The sequence below is a fragment of the Ipomoea nil genome, unplaced genomic scaffold, assembly GCF_001879475.1.
Source record: "Ipomoea nil cultivar Tokyo-kokei standard unplaced genomic scaffold, Asagao_1.1 scaffold2159, whole genome shotgun sequence".
Lineage (NCBI taxonomy): Eukaryota > Viridiplantae > Streptophyta > Magnoliopsida > Solanales > Convolvulaceae > Ipomoea > Ipomoea nil.
Genome location: NW_017618587.1, coordinates 2003396 through 2022885, shown reverse-complemented (window position 1 = coordinate 2022885; position 19490 = coordinate 2003396). Strand labels below are relative to the sequence as shown.

The following is a 19490-nucleotide window of genomic DNA, read 5'->3' as shown; positions in this document are numbered from 1 at the left end:
TGGTGATACTGATATCACACTCAAACATCATTCTAAGAAATTTTTTTGGTCATTCTAAATTATAATTGTACAAGGACAGCAATGGAAAAAGCAAAGGTTAATTGAGTGATTAGGGGCCCTCATCACGTAAACACAGTGTTGTTAATTTGACTGATTAGACGGTGGTAGAACCCTCCTACATTCTTAAACCATTTATTTTATGACACAATGTTTAACTTCTAGTAATCAGATGTTTAAGTGTCTTAATCTTACTTTAAAAGCAACTTAATTATGTGTATGGGGAGTTGTCTTCTTCAATTGCTTTATCCCATCAAAAACAAATTTACGTCAATCACATTGTAACCGTACTGTTGGGCTCCATTAACGTATCAATCATTTACCTGTAAATTAAGCCCAACCAAATTATGAATTTGGGCCCGGCCCAGCTATAATTACATCCGTCACTCAACTCTTTTAACCTCAAATAGGGTTTGGGCAAATTAGTGTGTAGCTGTGTGGACAATCGTTATGCTATGGATCCGTGTCCAGCATACATTGTGGACACGGTAATGGTGTCGTAAGTGGCACCGTTATCTTCCACCAATTTATTTTTATTTTTTTTATTTTAATTTTAGACCGCTTTTTTTCTAATGATAAAGCATTCATTTTCGCAAGTTTCCTCAATCAAGCTTCCATTTCTTCTTCACACAAAAGCTCTCTTCAACACTCATTCTCCCATTTTCATAATTATAGGAGCATATGTTCATAATTTTATCACTATACGTTCATAAGTGTAAGTTCATAATGTCAGAGCTCTGTATTCATAATTCCATAACTGTACATTCATAATTGCATAACTGTACATTCATAATTTTATAACTATACATTCATAAGTCCACAAACGAATAACGCCATTAACGGCGATACAAAATCAATTTTTTTTTTTTAATTGGAATGCCGTCGTTTTGGACTCGTGTCCACAATGCATAATGGACCTGAGTCCACAGCATAATTTGCCCTGTGTGGACCATGAATATAAGGTACATTTTTAATATACTAAAATAGTAAAATGTATTAAAATATATTTTTTATTTGTGTATGTGTCTTGTGTTCTGCGTATTTGTGTCTCGTGTTATAAAATTTTGTACTTTGAGAGTATTGATTCTGTACTTATAATAAATTAAAATTTGTGTTGAAACATGAGAAACAGAAAACTACAGAATCATTTAAAGCTTAAATATCAAAACGATATTAAAACGTTACGATATAAATTGCCTCCTTGTGGACACCATACACTAACCCTCCTACTTAATGTGTCACTACACCGTGATTTATCCCTTCACTATTTTGTCAGACCTAGGTTGAGGGCCCTAGAGGCCACTTTTTGTGACATAAGTGGTGATGGAGGTGTGGAAATGACAATGAATGCATGAATAACCGTGATTTACCCCCTTTATTATTCTGTAGGGACTTGAGAGCGAGGGAATTTCGCCTTTTGTGGACAAAAAGTGATGGTGGCAATGTGGGGATAACAATAAATGCATCAAAGATCTAATAGGAATATGAATTAGTAAACAAACTGTAAGGTTGAAAGATCGGCTCTTATATGTGTGAACCATGTTAAAGAGCTCCGAGCTACAAAAACAAAGATGTGAGATGCCCTTTATTCAGTTCTAAAATCATAAGTTTAGAGTATATACAACATAAACATTTTGTTTAAAGGCATAATTAATGATAAAGAAGAAGATTTATCATACAAGGCCTTGAAAGTGGGTAGTGAAGAACTATAGATCAATGGAGATTACAAGAGGATCATCACCCTTTTCAACAACAAATGTCCTGGTAAATCTCTTTGACATGCCAGTGATTTCCAGTTCATATGATCCATGGAATCCTCTGAAGGAGAAGTGTCCCTGGTCATCAATATGTCCATGAGAATGGGACAGCCATTCTTCTTTAAGCGCAAGGTATCGTCTGCCAGCTTCATTGAGATCGCCTTCAGCATTCACTAGATGGGAGTTTTCTCGGGACATGAATAACTCCCAGAATCCCCATAGCATTATGCCTTCCACAGCAGGGTGGGCAAAACATTCCCGAAGCATAACTTCTAAATCATCTGCTCTAATATATTCGTTAGTTGAAGAGAAATCTATTTCGGTGAACCAGACTGGGAGTCCGAGAATTCCCAGTTTATTCAGAGCGGAATGAATAATTGGCCCAACTGGGCAGTCTATGTGTCCCTGAATGCCTATGCCTCCAATAGGCGCCCCTTGTTCCTGGAGATCAAGAATGTGCTCGATATACCTATCTGGGCATGACTGACTGTCGCCACCATCTTCAATATGGTAATCGTTGACAAAGAGGACAGCAGATGGGTCAAGCTGGTTTGCAGTCTTGAACATGTTTGCTCTGATTTCTTCACCCAGTCGCTCTTGATAGAATGAGCCATGCATCATCTCATTATTCACATCGTAGTGTTTGATCTTTCCCTTGTACCGTGTGAGCAGGCCTGTTATGCGGTTTTGAACAGCTTTTGACAGGTCACTCTTGCTCAAACCGCGTACCCATGACTGAACTACATCCTCCACCTCCCAGAAGATACAATGACCACGGACTTGAATGTTGTTTCTCGTGCAAAACTCCAAGAGCTCATCTGTGTCTTTATAATTGAGCTTTCCTTGTTCTGGTTCTGTCGAGTACCACTTCAACTCGTTCCCAAACACAGCCCAATTAAAATTTTTGACAAAGAATTCAGTGAAGTCTTCATTGTCTATGTTTCCTCTCGAAATGCATGACCCGAATGGGAAGCTATTTTGAGTTTGCCTTACTCTCACAGCAGCTCCATGCAAACTGTCTGATCCGGAGAATTTCAAGATAACATCACGCTTGCGTATCTGCAGGTCCAAGCAAACATGGATATTCACATTCTAAATAAATAAATAATAATAATAAAAACAACCTAGAATAAGCCCCTTCCTAAGCATTTGGCTTGGATTTGAATCCCATCTTCAAATCATAGTTGATAGATGACTGTACAATCAGCCTGTCCACAATTAATTTCTTTTGTGATGAAAATACTGTAAGAAACAGATAGAGAATTACCTTATCGGTTTCTCTCCTTAAGTGTTCAAACCGTGCCTTTCTATCAACTGCAAAAACATGAAGTGCAGCAACCATTAAGTCAACACCGGGAGCAGGACCCTGAATGTAAACCATTATCTTAGCAGGTTCTTTCTCAATTCTGAAAGATCCAGAAATTTCATGCCATCTATCATCATTAATCTCAACATGGCCCCCATTCACCCATTGGCTGTCCACATCAAGGGCAAGATTTACAGTCTGAGCACCTGTTGTTTTTCCAATTCTAACCCATGCAGACACCTGATACGTCAAATAGAGTTTTACTTTATCTGTAATCATCTGAGCAGGACCCATCCATGTATGTGTACGATTTGTCACAAGAATGTAGCGACCACTTAAAGGTAGATGAGTTCCAAGAGAATCTCTAGCCGCTGGAGGAATTATACGTGGTGAGCCTGTTCCGACAATCAGGGTGCAGTTTCCAACGGGAAACCACCCATTTGTCCCATCATTAAGGTTGGTATTTGTGATAACATTGCCACCAAAATCTGCATTCTGGAGAACTGGATTATATCGAACTGCCTCTCTTGTTTGGAGTCATTATGGACTGAATTAACCAAGAAACAGCTCATAACTCATGAAACGCAAAAAATATAAAGATGCGTTCGACTAACCTCAATCCTTGGTGGAGGGGATTGAAGAACTTTAGCTGCATGTTTCACGGTTAAACTATTAAGGAGAATGTCAGTGCCTGGAGGTGGGCCTTCCAAAAAGATAACTACCTTAGATGGGAAACCATTTAGAAGAAACTTTCCTCGTAACTGTGTCCATTCCTTGTCTGTTGCCTGTACACTACAGAACAATCCAGGTTCTTTTAGCAATTTCATTAAATTGTTTTAAAGGAAGCTTCATAACAAAATGCTATTAGTAAAAATTAAAGTTGCAAGATAAGGAGGGCAAGACATACGATGCAATGCCTATGTACTCTTCACGGAAATCAGCTCCCTGAACCAACAGTGTTGCCTGAACATCTGCACTAGTGACATTGTTTCCATATAAACGAACTACAGCAGTAACTTCATAGGCAAGCTTTCGCAGTACTGTTCCCGTTATCTCTTGCTGAATTCCATTCCAGATCTGTGTCCTCTCCGTTGCACGTGCAAAAGAATTTCCGGACACTGGACGGATTCTCCCATCTGCCATAGATTCATGCAGAACAATCTTGCAGCCTCTCCCTGACCAGTTATTCGGGCTATCCTCAAATATGGGGCTGAACACTTTCCTTTCTCCAGCAGAGAAAGAATGTGTGCTAGAACTCTATCAATTACAAGGCAAACAAAAGCTGTCATGAACCAAAGGAGAGAATTTGAGCAAACTACAAAAAAACACTGGATAATGTGAGTAATTTTTTACTCTTTTCCTTTTGTGCAGACAATTTTCGACAATGATCCTAATTCCTAAATCCACTCAAATATAGACTTTGCTACCAATTGGAAGTACCAACAGCCATATGGAACAAAAAGGATAAGAGGAGATTGGGGTATACTCACTTCACATTTTAAGGAACTCGAACAGGTGATCACAACTGATTTTACAAGTAGGTCTACACCAGGTAAAGGTCCTTCCAGATAAAATACAACCTGATCAGGTGTACCAGAGAGTGAAAATGTGCCTTCCAGTTTTTCCCAACAGTCTTTAGAAACAGGTCGTCTGCACGTGCAAGATTTCCATTATAACACCGGGTTTTATTACATAAATAAGTAAAAGGCATGCATAATAAGAGGGAAAATAATACCTTCCGATAAAGACATAGCTAGTAGCTGAATCTCGATATTCTACTTTCAGCGTAGCCTGGACATCAGTACAACCTGAAATTGCTCCCGAGACTCCAACAAAAGCACAAACTGTGTAAGTGGAGCCTGTAGAAACTCTTTTGGTAATATCTTGCTCCAAGCCTTGCCAACATTCCTTGCGATTAGTAATAACAGCATAACTTCCTGTGTCTGCTGGAACCACAAAGGCTTCACAGCAATTGGGGTGCCATAAATTCATCCCTTCAGAGAAGTTGTGGTTAAGGATGATATTAGTACCAGAATGGTCCGTCGAATTCTTCCTTGAATTCTGCAGGAGAGAAAATCATATGATTCTAGCTAACCATAAGCTAATTTTGCAGTGTATGAATAAACTAATTTCTCTTTATGCAGAAACAAGTTACCTAACTATTTTATAGCAGAAATCAAAACTTGAAAACTTACTAAGACCAACATTGCTGCAACGTTCAAGCCAAGTATCAAACAGTTGGTGCTCATGCTATAAACCTACAATTCTCTTATGCATAACCACACATTTTCCTATCCCAAATACTCTAGTGCCCTCCAAACAATCAGGATACCAATATAATAGCATTATCAAACAGTTTTCCGTTATCTGTGAATTGCATCTGAATACTCAATAATCAGAAGAAACTACCAGCGTATATGCAATGAGTCAAACGGCATCAAGAAAGATCAAACTGGGTAAAACGGCAAAAAACTGCACAACCCAATCGTTAAAACCCATTTTATACCTCAGAAATGTTGCCATCGATTAGCGATAGCTTCTCCATATCTCTCTTCAATCCTAGAAAAGTCTGCACTTTTCGCATATATCCAATTTTCACCTCTCGGACAATAATCAAAGCTTGCCTGAGAATGGATCTGGGGGAACAGAAATCGACGAGGAATTTCACACAAGAATTTCAGTCATTCCATCCCGGATTGTTTGCAACTTAAGAAAGATACAAACCACCAGCCAACCTGACACTGTTCTCACTGCTCACTTTAAACTTTAATCTGTTTGACTTTTGAATTCCACAATCTCTTCCCTCTATTTTGTTAGTTAAATTCAAACAACCTCAGAACATAAGTCCACACTTTCCGATCAATTATCGCCGAACTACACTCTTTATCGGCCGGGAAGGACTAGCTGCCTGCCTGACCGGAACTTAGCTTTGTAGAAAAATTAGAGCCTCCATAAAAATTACTCGTATATTTTTTTAATTTAATTATTGCAATATTGTATGTAATATTTAATTTTTAAATTATTATTTTAATCTCATCAATCTCCTAAAAGAGCTTTTATGATCAACTGAACTGTTTATACGGACTAAATATTATCATTATTAATAAGTTACATGAAGCTAAAGATATTTTACATGCAATAATAATTGTTTCAGGCTGTGGGATCAGTTATTTACTGCAGTTTTGATTTCCTGTCCCTCCTCGTTCATACACTGGTCAAACTTGCACAGACCATTACACAGGAGGATGGAGATCTTTTGCGATGGCTAACAAAAAAACAATGTTAGTAAGAACGTTTAGTACAAAAATTATGTTTTATCTATTTAGTTATGTTTTATCTATTCAGTTGTGTGACAATTTAAAACCACTGTTGGTAGGTTTATTACTGTATTTCCAGTTAATGCTATATAATTTCAAGAAATTGTACAACTCTATACAATGTTGAACTATATTTCAAAAATACAAAATTATGAAATTTCTAAAGTGTCAATTGTACATATACATGTAACTAAAAGTAAATGTAAAATGTCTTAGTGGTTGTGCGAAATGTAAGAAATATCGGTGTCGATTGGTAGCGTAGACTTTTTCTTAATAAAAATAATGGCCCTGTTTGGTAAAATGGTTGTTAGCTGATAGCTGTTAGTTGTTAGCTGATTGTGTTAATTAGAGTGTATAAATAGTTGATAACATTAGCTGATTGTAGAAAAGTGTTTGATAAATTAGCTGTTAACTGATAGCTGTTTGATATAATTTCTTTTCTCAAAAAGTTAATTGAAAAAGTTGCTTGGAGTAGCTTTTTGAATTTTAGCCTTTTGGAGTTACAAAAAGCTAATTAACCAAACATTTATATTGATATTTTAACTTAATCAAACAATTAATAGTAGTCAAATAAGCCAAAATTGACCTATAGGCCAATTTTTTACCAAACAGGGCCAATATATTTATACTTGATATGTATCTAGTAACACATTTAAAAATTTCTAGAATCTTTAATTTCTTAATTGTTCCAACGCTTCATGATTAAAGATATTGAATATGTGGTATGAACACAGGCTTATAAGAGTAGTCCAAGGATCACATTGGGTTTGAACTTTGAAGGTGTGTCACCTAACCCTAATTACACAAAACTTCTTGGAAACTGTAAATGTCACTCCACTGTTTCAAAACAGGTGGGCAACACAATAATTGAATAAAAATGAAAAAAAGATGACAGATTTGGAGTGTAGATGTAGTATTACTAGCATTGAAATTGAATTGTTGGGACAACCCAACCAAGTTGGTCAGATTATTGATTTAATAATGATTATAAGTTCGATTCTTATTATGAGCACGAGCGATCTATTGATCTTCTTGATTTGAGCCGATCAGCTATGAGCAACCTAGGCTGGTAGTTTACCAACACAGACCCTTAAGTTGAAGTGGTAAAAAAAATCCAGCACAGATAGATATGATAGTGATATATGGTATTAGATGAAGTAGCATTGATGATGCAGGCAAATGAGGGGGACAAAGTGGGTGAGTATGGCGGAAAACGAAAGCCCATACGCCACACCTGTGACTTCACTTGTCTCTTTCTGCAAAATGCCTCTCTCTTATGATCTTATCACCTCCCTGCCCCCTTTTTGGGTGGTTGCAGCCTTTACACATGGATGCTTGGAATTTGGGAGCATTCTTTTGTTTCATTGACTGTATTATTTCTTGGAACTTAGAAACAGCATGGCATCACAGCTTCAATTCTCCTGTTTTCAAGATGAGCATTGCTAGCTAGCTTGCTGTATACTATACAATGGGTTCCAACTCCTAACCTTAGTTTCTTGGTTGGCCAACATTATATTTTGAAATTCTGGGGGCTCATGGTACGAGGTTGTGAGCTCCTTCCACTTTCATACCTTTTCTCTTTGCTCATCTTTTGCACCATTCCCTTCTTGCATACACCCATCTTCTTTGATTTACGAGAAAGTCAATATCTGCTACTTGAAAGTGCGTTTTGGGTGAAATTCATACAGTGATCCTAGTCAACAAAGGACCACAAAAAACCATTAACCAGTTCAAACCAAAAACGTCAATAGACAACTCCCACGAGGTAATCAAACTTGAAACCTTATGGTTGCCCCCACCATATCCATCTTCTGATGCTATATATGAATAGCCTTTTAAGTCTAGAAAACCAACCCTCTCTCTGTCTTCCATTCCTTTCCTCTTTCTCTCTGAAAACTAAAAAAAAAAAAAATGACCTGCTATCAACAGAGAATGCTTTGGTGCAGAAATCATCAGCTAATCATCTTTCTGCTGCTCCTCTCAGTTTCAAGCTTCATCCATTTCAGTTCATTGGCTCAAGGTCAGTAATGGGTCATTTCCATATTTTCAAAATATCAGTTTCTCTTCATGAATTTAAACTTTCCCTCTGTGCATTTCAGGCAGAGATACTCCCAACCTGGAAAGAACTCAGGTAAGGTTTCACATCAGATACACATCAATCATTCTATCACAATATCATTATTGATAAAATCTTTATCATCATGCATGGATGAAAATGAAGAGGAGAAATGAAGGAAAAGAAGTAAAGATGAGATCTTTGATTGGTTCAAGGCCTCCCAGATGCGAGAGCAGATGCAGGAATTGTGGTCACTGTGAAGCAGTTCAAGTCCCCATTGATGATCCTTCAGACCCCAAACACCCCCAAACAAGAACCCATCAGTTCAATGCAGTTCCCAAAGTTGTTGCTTATTCCAGAGGAGATGGTATCGACAACTACAAGCCCATGTCTTGGAAGTGTAAATGTGGAAACCACTTTTTCAATCCTTGACCAACCTGTATAAAAAATTAAACCATCAAAATGTTACCTATCATTCTTGACCAACATATTAATAGAGAGGCAAATTCATGTGCAGATTGGTTGGCCACAAATGTGGATAGCACCCAGTTTGGTTGCGGGCAATATTGATGTGGTGTAATCGTGTTTGTTTTCAGGCCGTTTCATGTTGTTTACATACCCTTTTTTTCTCTTATTCTATTTGTTATAGTATGGTAATAGTTTTCTGTCATCTGTGAACTGCAAGTAAATATTTCAAGAATAAGAAGAAACTAGCAGTGTATAAAGAATGACAGAATGAATCGAAGTGCATCAAGAAACTATGATGTAAGTTCCAGAATCAGAAACACAAGATTAGAGTTACATGAATTGACAAGATTAAGGTACTGAGATGCCAACAACAAAAGCTAAAAATGGCTATAAAATCTGTGTAGGAATAGGAATGGATTCAAGTTCAAGAGAGCTCAAACAGCAAAACTTGCAGACCCAACTGTTCAGCAACCTCGGGATGTTAACTAATAGCAAGAACTAAACGGTTCAGACTTTCAGAGCAGCAACTTTTTGAATCATTTCAAACACAAAGGTTGATGTGCCATTTCGCGTTTAAGAACTCTTAGTCCTCACACGTTGATGTGAATTCCATTGTAACAACATCCATATGATTGACGTTCCTGAAAAAGAAAGCCATTTGACTTATTAGACTAATGGGATATTCAAAAACGCACTATGGGTAATTGGGTATGATATTCAAAAACAAGACTTAATTATACAGAAGATATCAGAGAAAATATGGAGAGAAATGGTCAAGTTAAAGGAAGCAGATACATTTTACGGTATGATTACCTGCAAAGACTCCGACAGTCATAAGGTTTCTTATTTCCATGGTGTGATAGATCAGGAATTCAGACAAGAAATGACCCAAGGCATAGATAAAAGATAAGAAAGTCGCTAAATACAAGGGCTTGTTGTCAAGGTTAAAGGCACAGAGATAGCAAAGTGTACAGGTCAACAGAGTCCACACTCCAAATGTCCTCCCATGAACTTCAGTCACTGCAAATGATACGTGAAACACAATAGTTTTCATTAGGCAGGTAAATCGAAAAACTTTTTGGCCAACAAGAAAGGGTTAAAAATCAATAACCCACCACGACAAAGACCCTTAATCTTTCCAGTTTCCTCATTTCCCACATTTATGGCTTTAATTTTTTTTTTTTTTTGGTAGAGACATTTATGGCTTTAATACTGTTTCAAGCTTCATACATAAATCTTGTCTTCTCTATATTCTTGTTCTCGTTTATCTCAACAGAAACATTGCTAGAAGCAGCAATTATAGTTTCTGATCTGAGACAATGCAAAATCGAAAACTGGTTTAGGAGCTCTACATCCATCAATTAATAACACACACAGCAATTGGAGTTTCTAAATCATTAGGGGTCAATCTTTCTCATCTCTAACCTAAAAGCACTAAAATGATTCCTTGACTACCATTAAAACACCCAAAGATCAAATCTTTAAGCTGAAATACATCATGTTGAACTGGTATAACTCTAACAAGCCAAGAAGCATTACAACCATCACTAATGGAGCAAGGCCAAGATCTTAAAGGTTTATCACACTTCAATTACTAAACTAATTGCACACATTGCGAACTAATGAGAAATTCGTAAGAAAAATGTGAAAGATAGAGAGATTCGGAAGGGGGAATACATACTTGTGGCTTTTGAGAAAACGGCGAGCCGAAGAGCCCAGATGTCGAAGAACCCGAACCACACTGATGCTAATCGGAGCGTTCCCACTAGCATTAGCCACCATCCCAGTAGCTTCATCTTCTCCGTTCGTCTCTGAGCAGTCAAACTGGAAAACTGATAAGCAACAATGATTTCACATGATTCTTTAAAGAATAAGAATGGGCAAATGATCCCAAACCATAACAAAAAGTACATTTTTAATATATTAAATATTAAAGAAAAAATGACACTTTTTCTCCTGTGTTATATGTTTATAGTATTTTTTCTCCCTGAATTATTTATGCATTCATATTTGTCCCCTCAATTATTATAAAAGTGGCGATTTTTTCCCCTGATAATATTAAATGGACATTTCTACACTTAAAACAAATATTTTATTTATTTCTCTTCTTCAACAAATTATTGCTTATACGTAGGGATGATCACGGTTCGGTTCAAACTGAACCAAACACTATAGCAATCAAATTAAAAAATTTCGGTTATGATTCATAATATAACCCAATATTTGGGTTTTCGTTTATTAAAATTGTGAACTGGAAAAAAATAGATTCTGAACCGTGAACCGGAAGTTCAAATCGGAACAACTACTAGCAATAACTTAAATTAGAATTATAATATTTGCAAATAGTGTATGTTTTTTTCCACATTTATATTGACTCGCACATATAAGTATATATAACCGCGGTTTCAGTTTTATTTTGAACCGTCAGTTTACGATTTTGGATCCAATTTGAACGGTTGGTTCAAACTTTCTTTTAAAATTTTATTTTTTTTTATTTTTAAAATATTCTAAATTCAACACTTAATGTATTTTATTTTTTCAAATCGTGGTTATAATTTGTTGGAGAAAAAAAATAAATGAAATATTTATTTTAAGGGTAAATATTCCATTTAATATATCAGGGGAGAAAATTGTCACTTAAATAATTTAGGGGAAAAAAGTGCTATAAGTATATAACAAAGGAAGAAAAAGTGTCACTTTCTCAATATTAAATATACATTATTTTAATACTGAATGTACATTATATAATATAATATACACTCAGAACAAAAATAACGTAAATCTCCTAAATACAATGTACATTATTTTTGTACTAAATATACATTATTTTTAAATTGAATGTACATTATTATTTTATAGTAAATAAAATATGATACACACAACTTGTGTGGACCAATGTATCATGGGCCGATTGATTATAGAAAAGCCCATGTAGTAAATAATTAAAAAGCCCAAAATTTGATACGACGTCGTCAGAGCAGCAACTGGATAACTTTATCCTCATATACTCACTCAATGGTCCTCCGAGAAGAAGAAGAAGAAGAAGAGGAAAAACAATGTCAGTCTCGGCCGTGTGTGTTTCAAGAATGGTGGTGCTCCGCCGTTCTCCACCGTCACCCATCGGAGTTCCAATCGGCGGCTCCCCCAAGACCTTACCGGCTCTAGGCAGCAACAGCGTTGGGGGACTGGCGATAGAGTGCTCGTCTCGGCCGAAGAAGAAGGCGACCTCCCTTCACATAAAGACGCGGCCCAAAAAGACCCAACCTTGGGACGTCCGCCGCAAAGGGCCGACTTTCTACCCCCCTCTCCCGCCGTTGCCCCCCGAGTGGACACTTGTCTCCGAAGAAAACACCGCCGCAGCCGCCCCGCCAGAACCCGTTGCTAATTCTGAGTAATTCTCTTTGTTTATGATGTTAATTTGTCTGCTTTTGTTGTTGTTTTGACAATATTCCTCTGTATTATGAGTTGCAAATTGTTTACTCCCTGTCACTTTAATCCGAATCATTTCTCAAAGTGTCCAAGGTTTCTGCAAAGGAATAAACATTAATTAAGGAAAATGGGTTTACAATGGTCCAACTACTTCATGATATCAAGATAAAAAATTAAGAAGTTTCTGGTTTTGGGAAACTTAAAAAACAAGAAAAACCCCTCAGAAACTGGGAGTTGAGCTTGTATATTTGCATTGCATTTACTAGCTTGAGTGCCTTTAAATAATTGCTGTTGGGGCTTATTGAATTGTATTCCAAGTGTGGAGGATGGGTGATTTTCTATGAGTTTTTGAAGAATAAAACAATCCAGATTTTGGTTTCTGGAGTTTTGTGGACTGCATTTTCTCTGGTCATCAACAGATGAATTACTGATGTGTGATGCTGTTAGCTCTGGCAATGGAAATTCTTGTTAGTGTTGTTTCAGTCTGCTCAGTTCTATACAAAAGCTGGAAGAAGTATCCATGGATCTGCAATTTACACGATTTCTAAAATTCCCCTTTGTTAGAATGCTTTTTTTTTTTAGTGTCGAGAAAATCGCAATCACTACCCGAGGGTGCATACTGTGGATAAATGCCATTTTATATTCCTAGCCCGTAAAGAATCACAAGGGGATAAATTAGTCTGAGTTGTCCATAATTGACCAAATTAAATAAAAAAGTTAATAGGCTAATAAGTAACAACCTGATAAACTAGGTTGGGTTGCCTTGTTGAATTCATCCTTAAACTTAAATGTCCCTACTCACATTATCGGATGCTAAACTTGGCATTTACCTGCCTCTGCCCAACAAAAAAGAAGTTCAACCCTGCCATGACTGAAATATCCATGACCATAGAAGATAGGAACAGACAGAGTCGTTAACTGAGACAGACACATAAATCAGCCTCAACATATATTAAAAAAACCACAAAACTAGTTAGAAAACATGAATGCTAGGTCTTTTGTTCTTACTCAAATTTAAAACCATTTCACATTCCAAGACAATGTAAATGAATGAGCTAATATCCGCAACAAGTAATTAATGGAAAGGCTTAAACTTCTTGAGACTGGTGATAAGACCCTGTATAGATCCAGCGGCGGCAACCAGCGACACCGCAAGGCAAGTAAAGCTCAGAATCTTCAGCCATGTCCACCGGAATGAGTACTTGCGAATCCTCGCCTGCGCGATGTGCATCTCTATGGGGAAGTACACCGTCAACGGATAGAACGACGCCGCCCCTATCAGCCCCAGAAAGTCGTTGAAGAACGGAAATATCATCGCCACCACCGCCGTCACGATCACGAAAGCCGTCCGCCACACCAGCCTAAAACCGTTTATGTAGTACTGGCCGACGAACGGTAACTGGACTGCGTTTTCCGCCGTTATGAATTTGCTGCTCGGATATCGCTGCTTGCAGTGAAGCTCCACGAAGCTAAATAATGGCTGACAGAAAACCTATAAAAAAAAAAAAAAAAAAAAAAAAGACTATAGTCCACGTGTTGCTTGAAACAGTGTTAAACAGGTGATATTTCAATTCAGAAAATACCTGGTAAGCTCCGACGAGGTGGATGGCGATGCAGATGTTGGCGACGTCGATTAGCCAGAAGGGCTCGTAGAAACCGAAGCCGGTGAGGAAATTCCCGGGAGCGTCGTTTCCGAAGGCGGCGTAGCCAATGCAACCGCACATGACGTAGAATACGGTGGTGGTGGACACTCCGATGGCCGACGCTTTCTTCATCACCATGTTTTCCGGCGGGTGTGATCTCAAAGTATCCTGTAATAATGCACCATTTCAGGTATTTTTCAATTTGGTATCAGAGCAATAAATAATGTACCTGAATCTCAATGAGAACGGTGGAATAAGCATAGGCGAATGCAATGTTTCCGATGGCTTGAAAGCAGCGCCATATTTTATCAGCTCCGGTAACGTCCACCCCAACCACCACCCCCGTCAGGGTCGAATTCGCCGCCCGCCCGCTCCCTGCAACTTTGGCTATGGAGAGGCCGATACCGATTGAGGAGTAAGCAAAAGACATGACAGCCGCCACGATGGAAAGCCATGAAAGCTCATGGAAGTTGGGAATTTGGCTAAGAACAAGTTGGATTGCGGCAAAGATCATCATGAAAGGGTAACTCGGAACCGAGCAATCGAAGTCGTGCCCGTTCTTATGGAAACAGTTCGACTTTTTTACAGCCCTGCAGGTTACAAAACGCTGTTAAAGAACCGAACATAAACGAACGAAAATTATTCGTGTTGGATTGTTAAGGTTTGTAGTGTTTGTTAACGTTCAGGTTAACGAACCTCTTTACGCTAATGACATGTTCATTAACGTTTGCGAACACGTAAAAAATGTTTGAATAAACATAATAAAGGAAAATAATACTTACACCATACTGATGGATGCAGTAATAGTGTATCCAATAGAAATCCCTACGAGATTAGCGTACTGAGATAATCCACACAGTTGAACCTTCACGCCACCTTCCAGAAGCCAAACAAATAAGTAATTATTATTTTTATTCCATACAATTAAAAAAAAAACATGTAATAAGATTTGATTAAAGAATATATAATAAATCACGATCTTTAAAATATATAATTATTACTTGAAAAAAAGGATCGGATATTCATGAATATGACCAGGATAGAATTTTGTTGTTCATGTATATAATTCTACCGGTCATAATTAGCTTAGTAACTATAAGATTCTAAGTTTGACTACTCTTTTTGATATTAGTGTTAATGTGTTATGACTATAAGGTGAGTTTCATGTAGCAGTTGAGGACTATTTCATAAATTTTTTTTTATTTTTTATTTAAAAAAAAAAACTACCTATCACATTTTTATTTTCTCTTTTTTCTATTAAAAATTTATTGAAGTATTGAAGCATAAATTAATATCTCTGAGTGGGAGAAGCATTATTAGGATTTATTTCTCCTTGTTGTTTGCGGATTAATAGACATGTAAAATTTACCCTATTCACACATACTCCGGTAATCATGTTTCTCTCGTTACTCCAAAATAATAATAATAATAATAATAATAATAATAATAATAATAATAATAAAATGCTATATAAAGTAACAAATATCATAAAGGCATTTAAGTATAGGAAAATTCATTAATAACTGTCTTACCAAAATTATTAGATATATACTCTTTATTTGCTTCTAAAGAATAGTTAATAAAAATAAAAAAAAAAAATCCTTTTTTAATGTTTATAGATAATGCTTCTGAGAGCGATTTTAGTAAGCGAAAAATATTTTTTTTTTTTATTATAACCTTATATGTAAATATTAAAATATTATTAAAAACATTGGTCAAACGAAATCTCGGAGAAAATATAAAAATATAATAATTATTACTATATGTAATAATGTAATAATTGAATCTGAACACTAGAAGTTTCTTAAAAGTAATAGTGTTATACCCAAGTGTGAACGGACGACATCCATGTATGTATAGTTTCTGGTGCCGGTGACGGGACCGGGAGATCTATAACAGTCGGCAAGCAAGGCAGAAGTGAAGAATGTAATGAGCGAAAACGCCGCCAGTACGGCAGGTCCGGCAGCCCATCCAAGCTGCGCTATAGCCCACGACAGAGAGAGGACTCCTGACCCAATCACCGCCGTGATGATGTGTGCACTTGCCGTCACCAACGTACCTTCAACATTCAAAATAATCAAACACCAATAACGTTACCACATTACACAACAATAATCCCGACAACTTTATAAACTTTTCTAGCACCCAAAAAAACACACATTTATTGATTCCGATTAAAGAATTCTGAACTAGACCGACTCCGAACAATAAACAGATTAGTCATACGTATCAAAAAAATGATAGATCTAAAAGAATAAAAAATGACAGACGAAAAACAAAAAGATATATACAAATTCTAGCACCAAAAAACGCACATATACAGAACCCTAAACCCTACCTATTCCGGACCGTATCCAGATTAGTCCCACCACTAGAGATACCAAATGTCTCACCGGACCATATCAAAATTAGCCCTACCACAGAATATATCAAATATCCAAAAAACAATAGATGGGAATTAAAACGTAAAAAGATATATACCAGTTCTTTTCTCGTGCCCATCATCGTCAAAGTTCTTGAGAATCTCTCTACCTTCTTCCACATACATAGGGTTCTGTGACACGGCCATGAGTAGTCTAGGATGCTTTCGAGTATGGATTGTTAGAGGGAGAGGGAAGCAAACTTATAAGGGTGCAAAACAAGAGAAAAACAATATTTTTTTAGGAGAAGTCAATGGTGGGGAGTTTAAAAAGACAAGTAGATTCAATTCTCTAGCAGACTTTTCCACTGAATTTGGAAAATCTGGGATTAAAATAACCCCAAGGAAATAGAGTGCAATAAGTACATAGGTATTCTGCTAGGTTTGGTTAAGAATGATGGTGGGGATTATGAACCTTAGAATGTGCGGCCTTATTATAGTGTTCAACAATAATCAAAGTGGCCCCACTTTTTCTTTCTTTGGGTTAGGTCCAAACCATTGAAAATGGTCAATTCATTTTTAACCATTGATTTGATTAAGATGTTTGTAATTCAATTGCATTAGCCAACTCATACATATAAATAAAGGATTAATATTTGATGCACCACCGGTATATAGATGCCACCGACGATATGATGAATGAGGAGATGACACATCATTAAAGAATAAAATCAATGTTAATTGGATCCTTTTTTGGAAAATATCTAAGACTTGTATTCTTTTAGGAAATTATTTTATTTATAATTAACAAAATATATCTACTTTCCAAAACATATTTATTACTTAATTATTATATATTTAATTATCTAATTAGAAATAATGAAAAGCATTATAAAACCTGTAAAACAATTCTAAAACCTGTAATACGTATCACTTATAATAATAATAATAAATTTCTAAATATCATTCCTGTAAAAGAATTCAACATCCATTCATTATCTAATTATTTCTTCTTTTGTTTTAAGAAATTATTTCTAAATTATTATATTTATAACTAAGAATACTTTAATTTTAATTAACAAAAATCATCTAATTTTCTATATGTATCTTAACTCCTAAATCTATTTATACCCCTAAACTCCTAAATTTAAATTACAACCTTAGTCACTAATAGAAACAATTGTAATGTAAGAATATATTGGATTTTGATGAATATATATTCTTAAAAGATGTTGCAATTGTTTCTAATAGTGACTAAAGTTGTAATTTAATTTTAGGAGTTTAGGGGTTTAAATAGATTTAGGAGTTAAGATACATATAGAAAATTAGATGAATTTTGTTAATTAAAATTAGGAATAAGGGTCAAATAGGCCACTGAACTGTACACCAAGTTGCAATTAGGCCATCGAACTAAAAAAAAAAACAACAATTGAGTCCCTGAACTACACAAATTTATGCAATTAGATCTAAAATGACCTGTTTACCTACTACTCTGCTGACGTGGAGGTTGCGGATTTTAAAATTTATTTTAAAAATAATTTTAAACAAAAAATTACTTAAAAATTAAAAATGTAAAAAAAAAAAAAAAAAAAAAAAAAAAAAGAACGGCCGGAGACGATTTCGTCTCCGGCTGTTCTGTTTTTTTTTTTATTTATTTAATTTTTTGTTTAAAATTATTTTTAAAATTCCCAACCTACATAGCAGGTAAACAGGTCATTTTAGACCTAATTGTATAAATTTGTGTAGTTCAAGGACCTAATTGCATCTTTTTTGAGTTTGATAGTCAAATTGTAGTTTGGTGTGCAGTTCAGTAGCGTATTTGACCCTTATTCCTTAAAATTAAAGTATTCTTAGTCGTTATAAATATAATAATTTAGAAATAATTTCTTAAAACAAAAGAAGAAATAATTAGATAATGAATGTATATTGAATTCTTTTACAGAAATGATATTTAGAAATTAATTATTATTATTATTATTATTATTATTATTATTATTATTATTATTATTATGAGTGATACGTATTACAGGTTTTAGAATTCTTTTACAGGTTTTATAATGCTTTTCATTATTTCTAATTAGATAATTAAATATATAATAATTATGTAATAAATATGTTTTGGAAAGTAGATAGACTTTGTTAATTATAAATAAAAGAATTTCCTAAAAGAATACAAGTCTTAGATATTTTGCAAAAAAGGACCCGATTAACATTGATTTTATTCTTTAATGATGTGTCATCTCCTCATTCACCGGCGATGTATCAAATATTAATCCATAATGGATTAGTGAATTCATTTAATATGAGCAATGAATATATACTACTATAGTACTATATAGTATGGAATGTATAATATTCAAGAATTAGGCACGTACAATGCATTTGACCCCACTTTACGTGCCATACTGCCATATATGGTATTACATTAACAATGGATGTCACAAATGGTACGTGTTACACTCATTTTTAGTTAAAACTTTTTTATTAATTTCATACATAGTATTTAAATTTAGAATATTTAATTTATATAATAATTATCCTAAAAAGATTTAAGTTGACCTAAATTAGGTTACACTTTTATAAAATACATATTTATATTCTCTTTAATTATGTTTGAACAGATACTACAATGTAATAGAGTCTGTAGCATTAAAAAAAAAATATCATTGAACACTATTTTCGTAGAATCAGTTAATTTTATAAATGAGTTAATACCCAAAATGTCCTCGACTATAGTGGTTTTTCTCAATTTCGTCCTAAACGACTTTGGTGACCTAATATCGTCCCAGACTTTTGTGTTTCGCTCAATTTAGTCCCAGACTTTTGTGTTTTTGCTCAATTTAGTCCCTCATTTGTTATTCTGTCCATTAGGTGTTAAATAAATAGACAATTCAGTAATTTTAATATTGGCATCTCTTTACTCATAGACATGTGAACTGCGAAATCCCTTTTTTTTTTTTTACGAATTACTCTCAGAATTACTCCTAAAACTGCGAATATAAAATTTGATTTGTAGGTCCGGGAGTAATTCTGGGTGTAATTCGTACAAGAAAGAGGAATTTCGCACTTCACAAGTTGAAAGTAAAGAGAGATCAATA

The 19490-nt window shown here is 35.4% G+C and overlaps 5 protein-coding genes across 8 annotated transcripts; 2 read left to right on the top strand and 3 right to left on the bottom strand.

The window, feature by feature from the left end:
- Positions 1-1615: 1615 nt before the first annotated feature.
- LOC109149764 (endo-1,4-beta-xylanase A-like) lies at positions 1616-6094 on the bottom strand. Of its 2 annotated transcripts, none has more exons than XM_019297731.1 (7): positions 5627-6094; positions 4856-5181; positions 4611-4770; positions 4028-4377; positions 3735-3912; positions 3082-3615; positions 1616-2873 (listed from the first exon to the last, which is right to left on the bottom strand). In XM_019297731.1, the coding sequence occupies exons 1-7, from the start codon at positions 5702-5704 to the stop codon at positions 1764-1766; spliced, it is 2736 nt and encodes a 911-aa protein (XP_019153276.1). In that variant the 5' UTR covers positions 5705-6094; the 3' UTR covers positions 1616-1763. The 2 variants fall into 2 exon arrangements, with proteins under 2 accessions (XP_019153276.1, XP_019153277.1); XM_019297732.1 differs by lacking the exon at positions 5627-6094 and adding an exon at positions 5316-5615.
- A 1760-nt stretch (positions 6095-7854) lies between these two features.
- LOC109149765 (EPIDERMAL PATTERNING FACTOR-like protein 2) lies at positions 7855-9345 on the top strand. Its single transcript, XM_019297733.1, has 3 exons — positions 7855-8457; positions 8537-8568; positions 8659-9345. The coding sequence occupies exons 1-3, from the start codon at positions 8349-8351 to the stop codon at positions 8923-8925; spliced, it is 408 nt and encodes a 135-aa protein (XP_019153278.1). The 5' UTR covers positions 7855-8348; the 3' UTR covers positions 8926-9345.
- On the bottom strand, positions 9230-10817 carry LOC109149766 (ergosterol biosynthetic protein 28). Of its 3 annotated transcripts, none has more exons than XR_002049003.1 (4): positions 10643-10817; positions 9775-9981; positions 9422-9602; positions 9230-9357 (listed from the first exon to the last, which is right to left on the bottom strand). XR_002049003.1 is itself a non-coding variant. In XM_019297734.1 (3 exons), exons 1-3 carry the CDS (start codon positions 10755-10757, stop codon positions 9535-9537), a joined length of 390 nt encoding a protein of 129 aa, XP_019153279.1. In that variant the 5' UTR covers positions 10758-10817; the 3' UTR covers positions 9230-9534. The 3 variants fall into 3 exon arrangements, 1 of the variants encoding a protein (XP_019153279.1); XR_002049004.1 differs by having other exon boundaries at positions 9230-9399; positions 9477-9602; XM_019297734.1 differs by having other exon boundaries at positions 9230-9602.
- A 1156-nt stretch (positions 10818-11973) lies between these two features.
- On the top strand, positions 11974-12474 carry LOC109149148 (50S ribosomal protein 6, chloroplastic). The gene has a single exon (XM_019296806.1). The coding sequence runs from the start codon at positions 12018-12020 to the stop codon at positions 12354-12356; it is 339 nt and encodes a 112-aa protein (XP_019152351.1). The 5' UTR covers positions 11974-12017; the 3' UTR covers positions 12357-12474.
- An 841-nt stretch (positions 12475-13315) lies between these two features.
- LOC109149160 (amino acid permease 6-like) lies at positions 13316-16839 on the bottom strand. Its single transcript, XM_019296820.1, has 6 exons — positions 16515-16839; positions 15859-16092; positions 14816-14909; positions 14263-14623; positions 13974-14201; positions 13316-13882 (listed from the first exon to the last, which is right to left on the bottom strand). Exons 1-6 carry the CDS (start codon positions 16600-16602, stop codon positions 13466-13468), a joined length of 1422 nt encoding a protein of 473 aa, XP_019152365.1. The 5' UTR covers positions 16603-16839; the 3' UTR covers positions 13316-13465.
- Positions 16840-19490: the final 2651 nt, after the last annotated feature.

Coding starts and splice junctions, on each gene's coding strand:
- LOC109149764 (XM_019297731.1), bottom strand. CDS start 5,704: ATGCGAAAAGTGCAGACTTTTCTAGGATTGAAGAGAGATATGGAGAAG. Junction 4,771..4,855: donor AGCTATGTCTTTATCGGAAG/GTATTATTTTCC, acceptor TTGCACGTGCAG/ACGACCTGTTTCTAAAGACT. Junction 2,874..3,081: donor TAAGGAGAGAAACCGATAAG/GTAATTCTCTAT, acceptor TTGGACCTGCAG/ATACGCAAGCGTGATGTTAT.
- LOC109149765 (XM_019297733.1), top strand. CDS start 8,349: ATGACCTGCTATCAACAGAGAATGCTTTGGTGCAGAAATCATCAGCTA. Junction 8,458..8,536: donor TTTCAGTTCATTGGCTCAAG/GTCAGTAATGGG, acceptor TGTGCATTTCAG/GCAGAGATACTCCCAACCTG. Junction 8,569..8,658: donor CCAACCTGGAAAGAACTCAG/GTAAGGTTTCAC, acceptor ATGAAAATGAAG/AGGAGAAATGAAGGAAAAGA.
- LOC109149766 (XM_019297734.1), bottom strand. CDS start 10,757: ATGAAGCTACTGGGATGGTGGCTAATGCTAGTGGGAACGCTCCGATTA. Junction 9,982..10,642: donor CGTTTTCTCAAAAGCCACAA/GTATGTATTCCC, acceptor TATCATTTGCAG/TGACTGAAGTTCATGGGAGG. Junction 9,603..9,774: donor GACTGTCGGAGTCTTTGCAG/GTAATCATACCG, acceptor TTTCTTTTTCAG/GAACGTCAATCATATGGATG.
- LOC109149148 (XM_019296806.1), top strand. CDS start 12,018: ATGTCAGTCTCGGCCGTGTGTGTTTCAAGAATGGTGGTGCTCCGCCGT.
- LOC109149160 (XM_019296820.1), bottom strand. CDS start 16,602: ATGGCCGTGTCACAGAACCCTATGTATGTGGAAGAAGGTAGAGAGATT. Junction 14,624..14,815: donor ACTGCATCCATCAGTATGGT/GTAAGTATTATT, acceptor TGTAACCTGCAG/GGCTGTAAAAAAGTCGAACT. Junction 14,202..14,262: donor CCGTTCTCATTGAGATTCAG/GTACATTATTTA, acceptor GCATTATTACAG/GATACTTTGAGATCACACCC.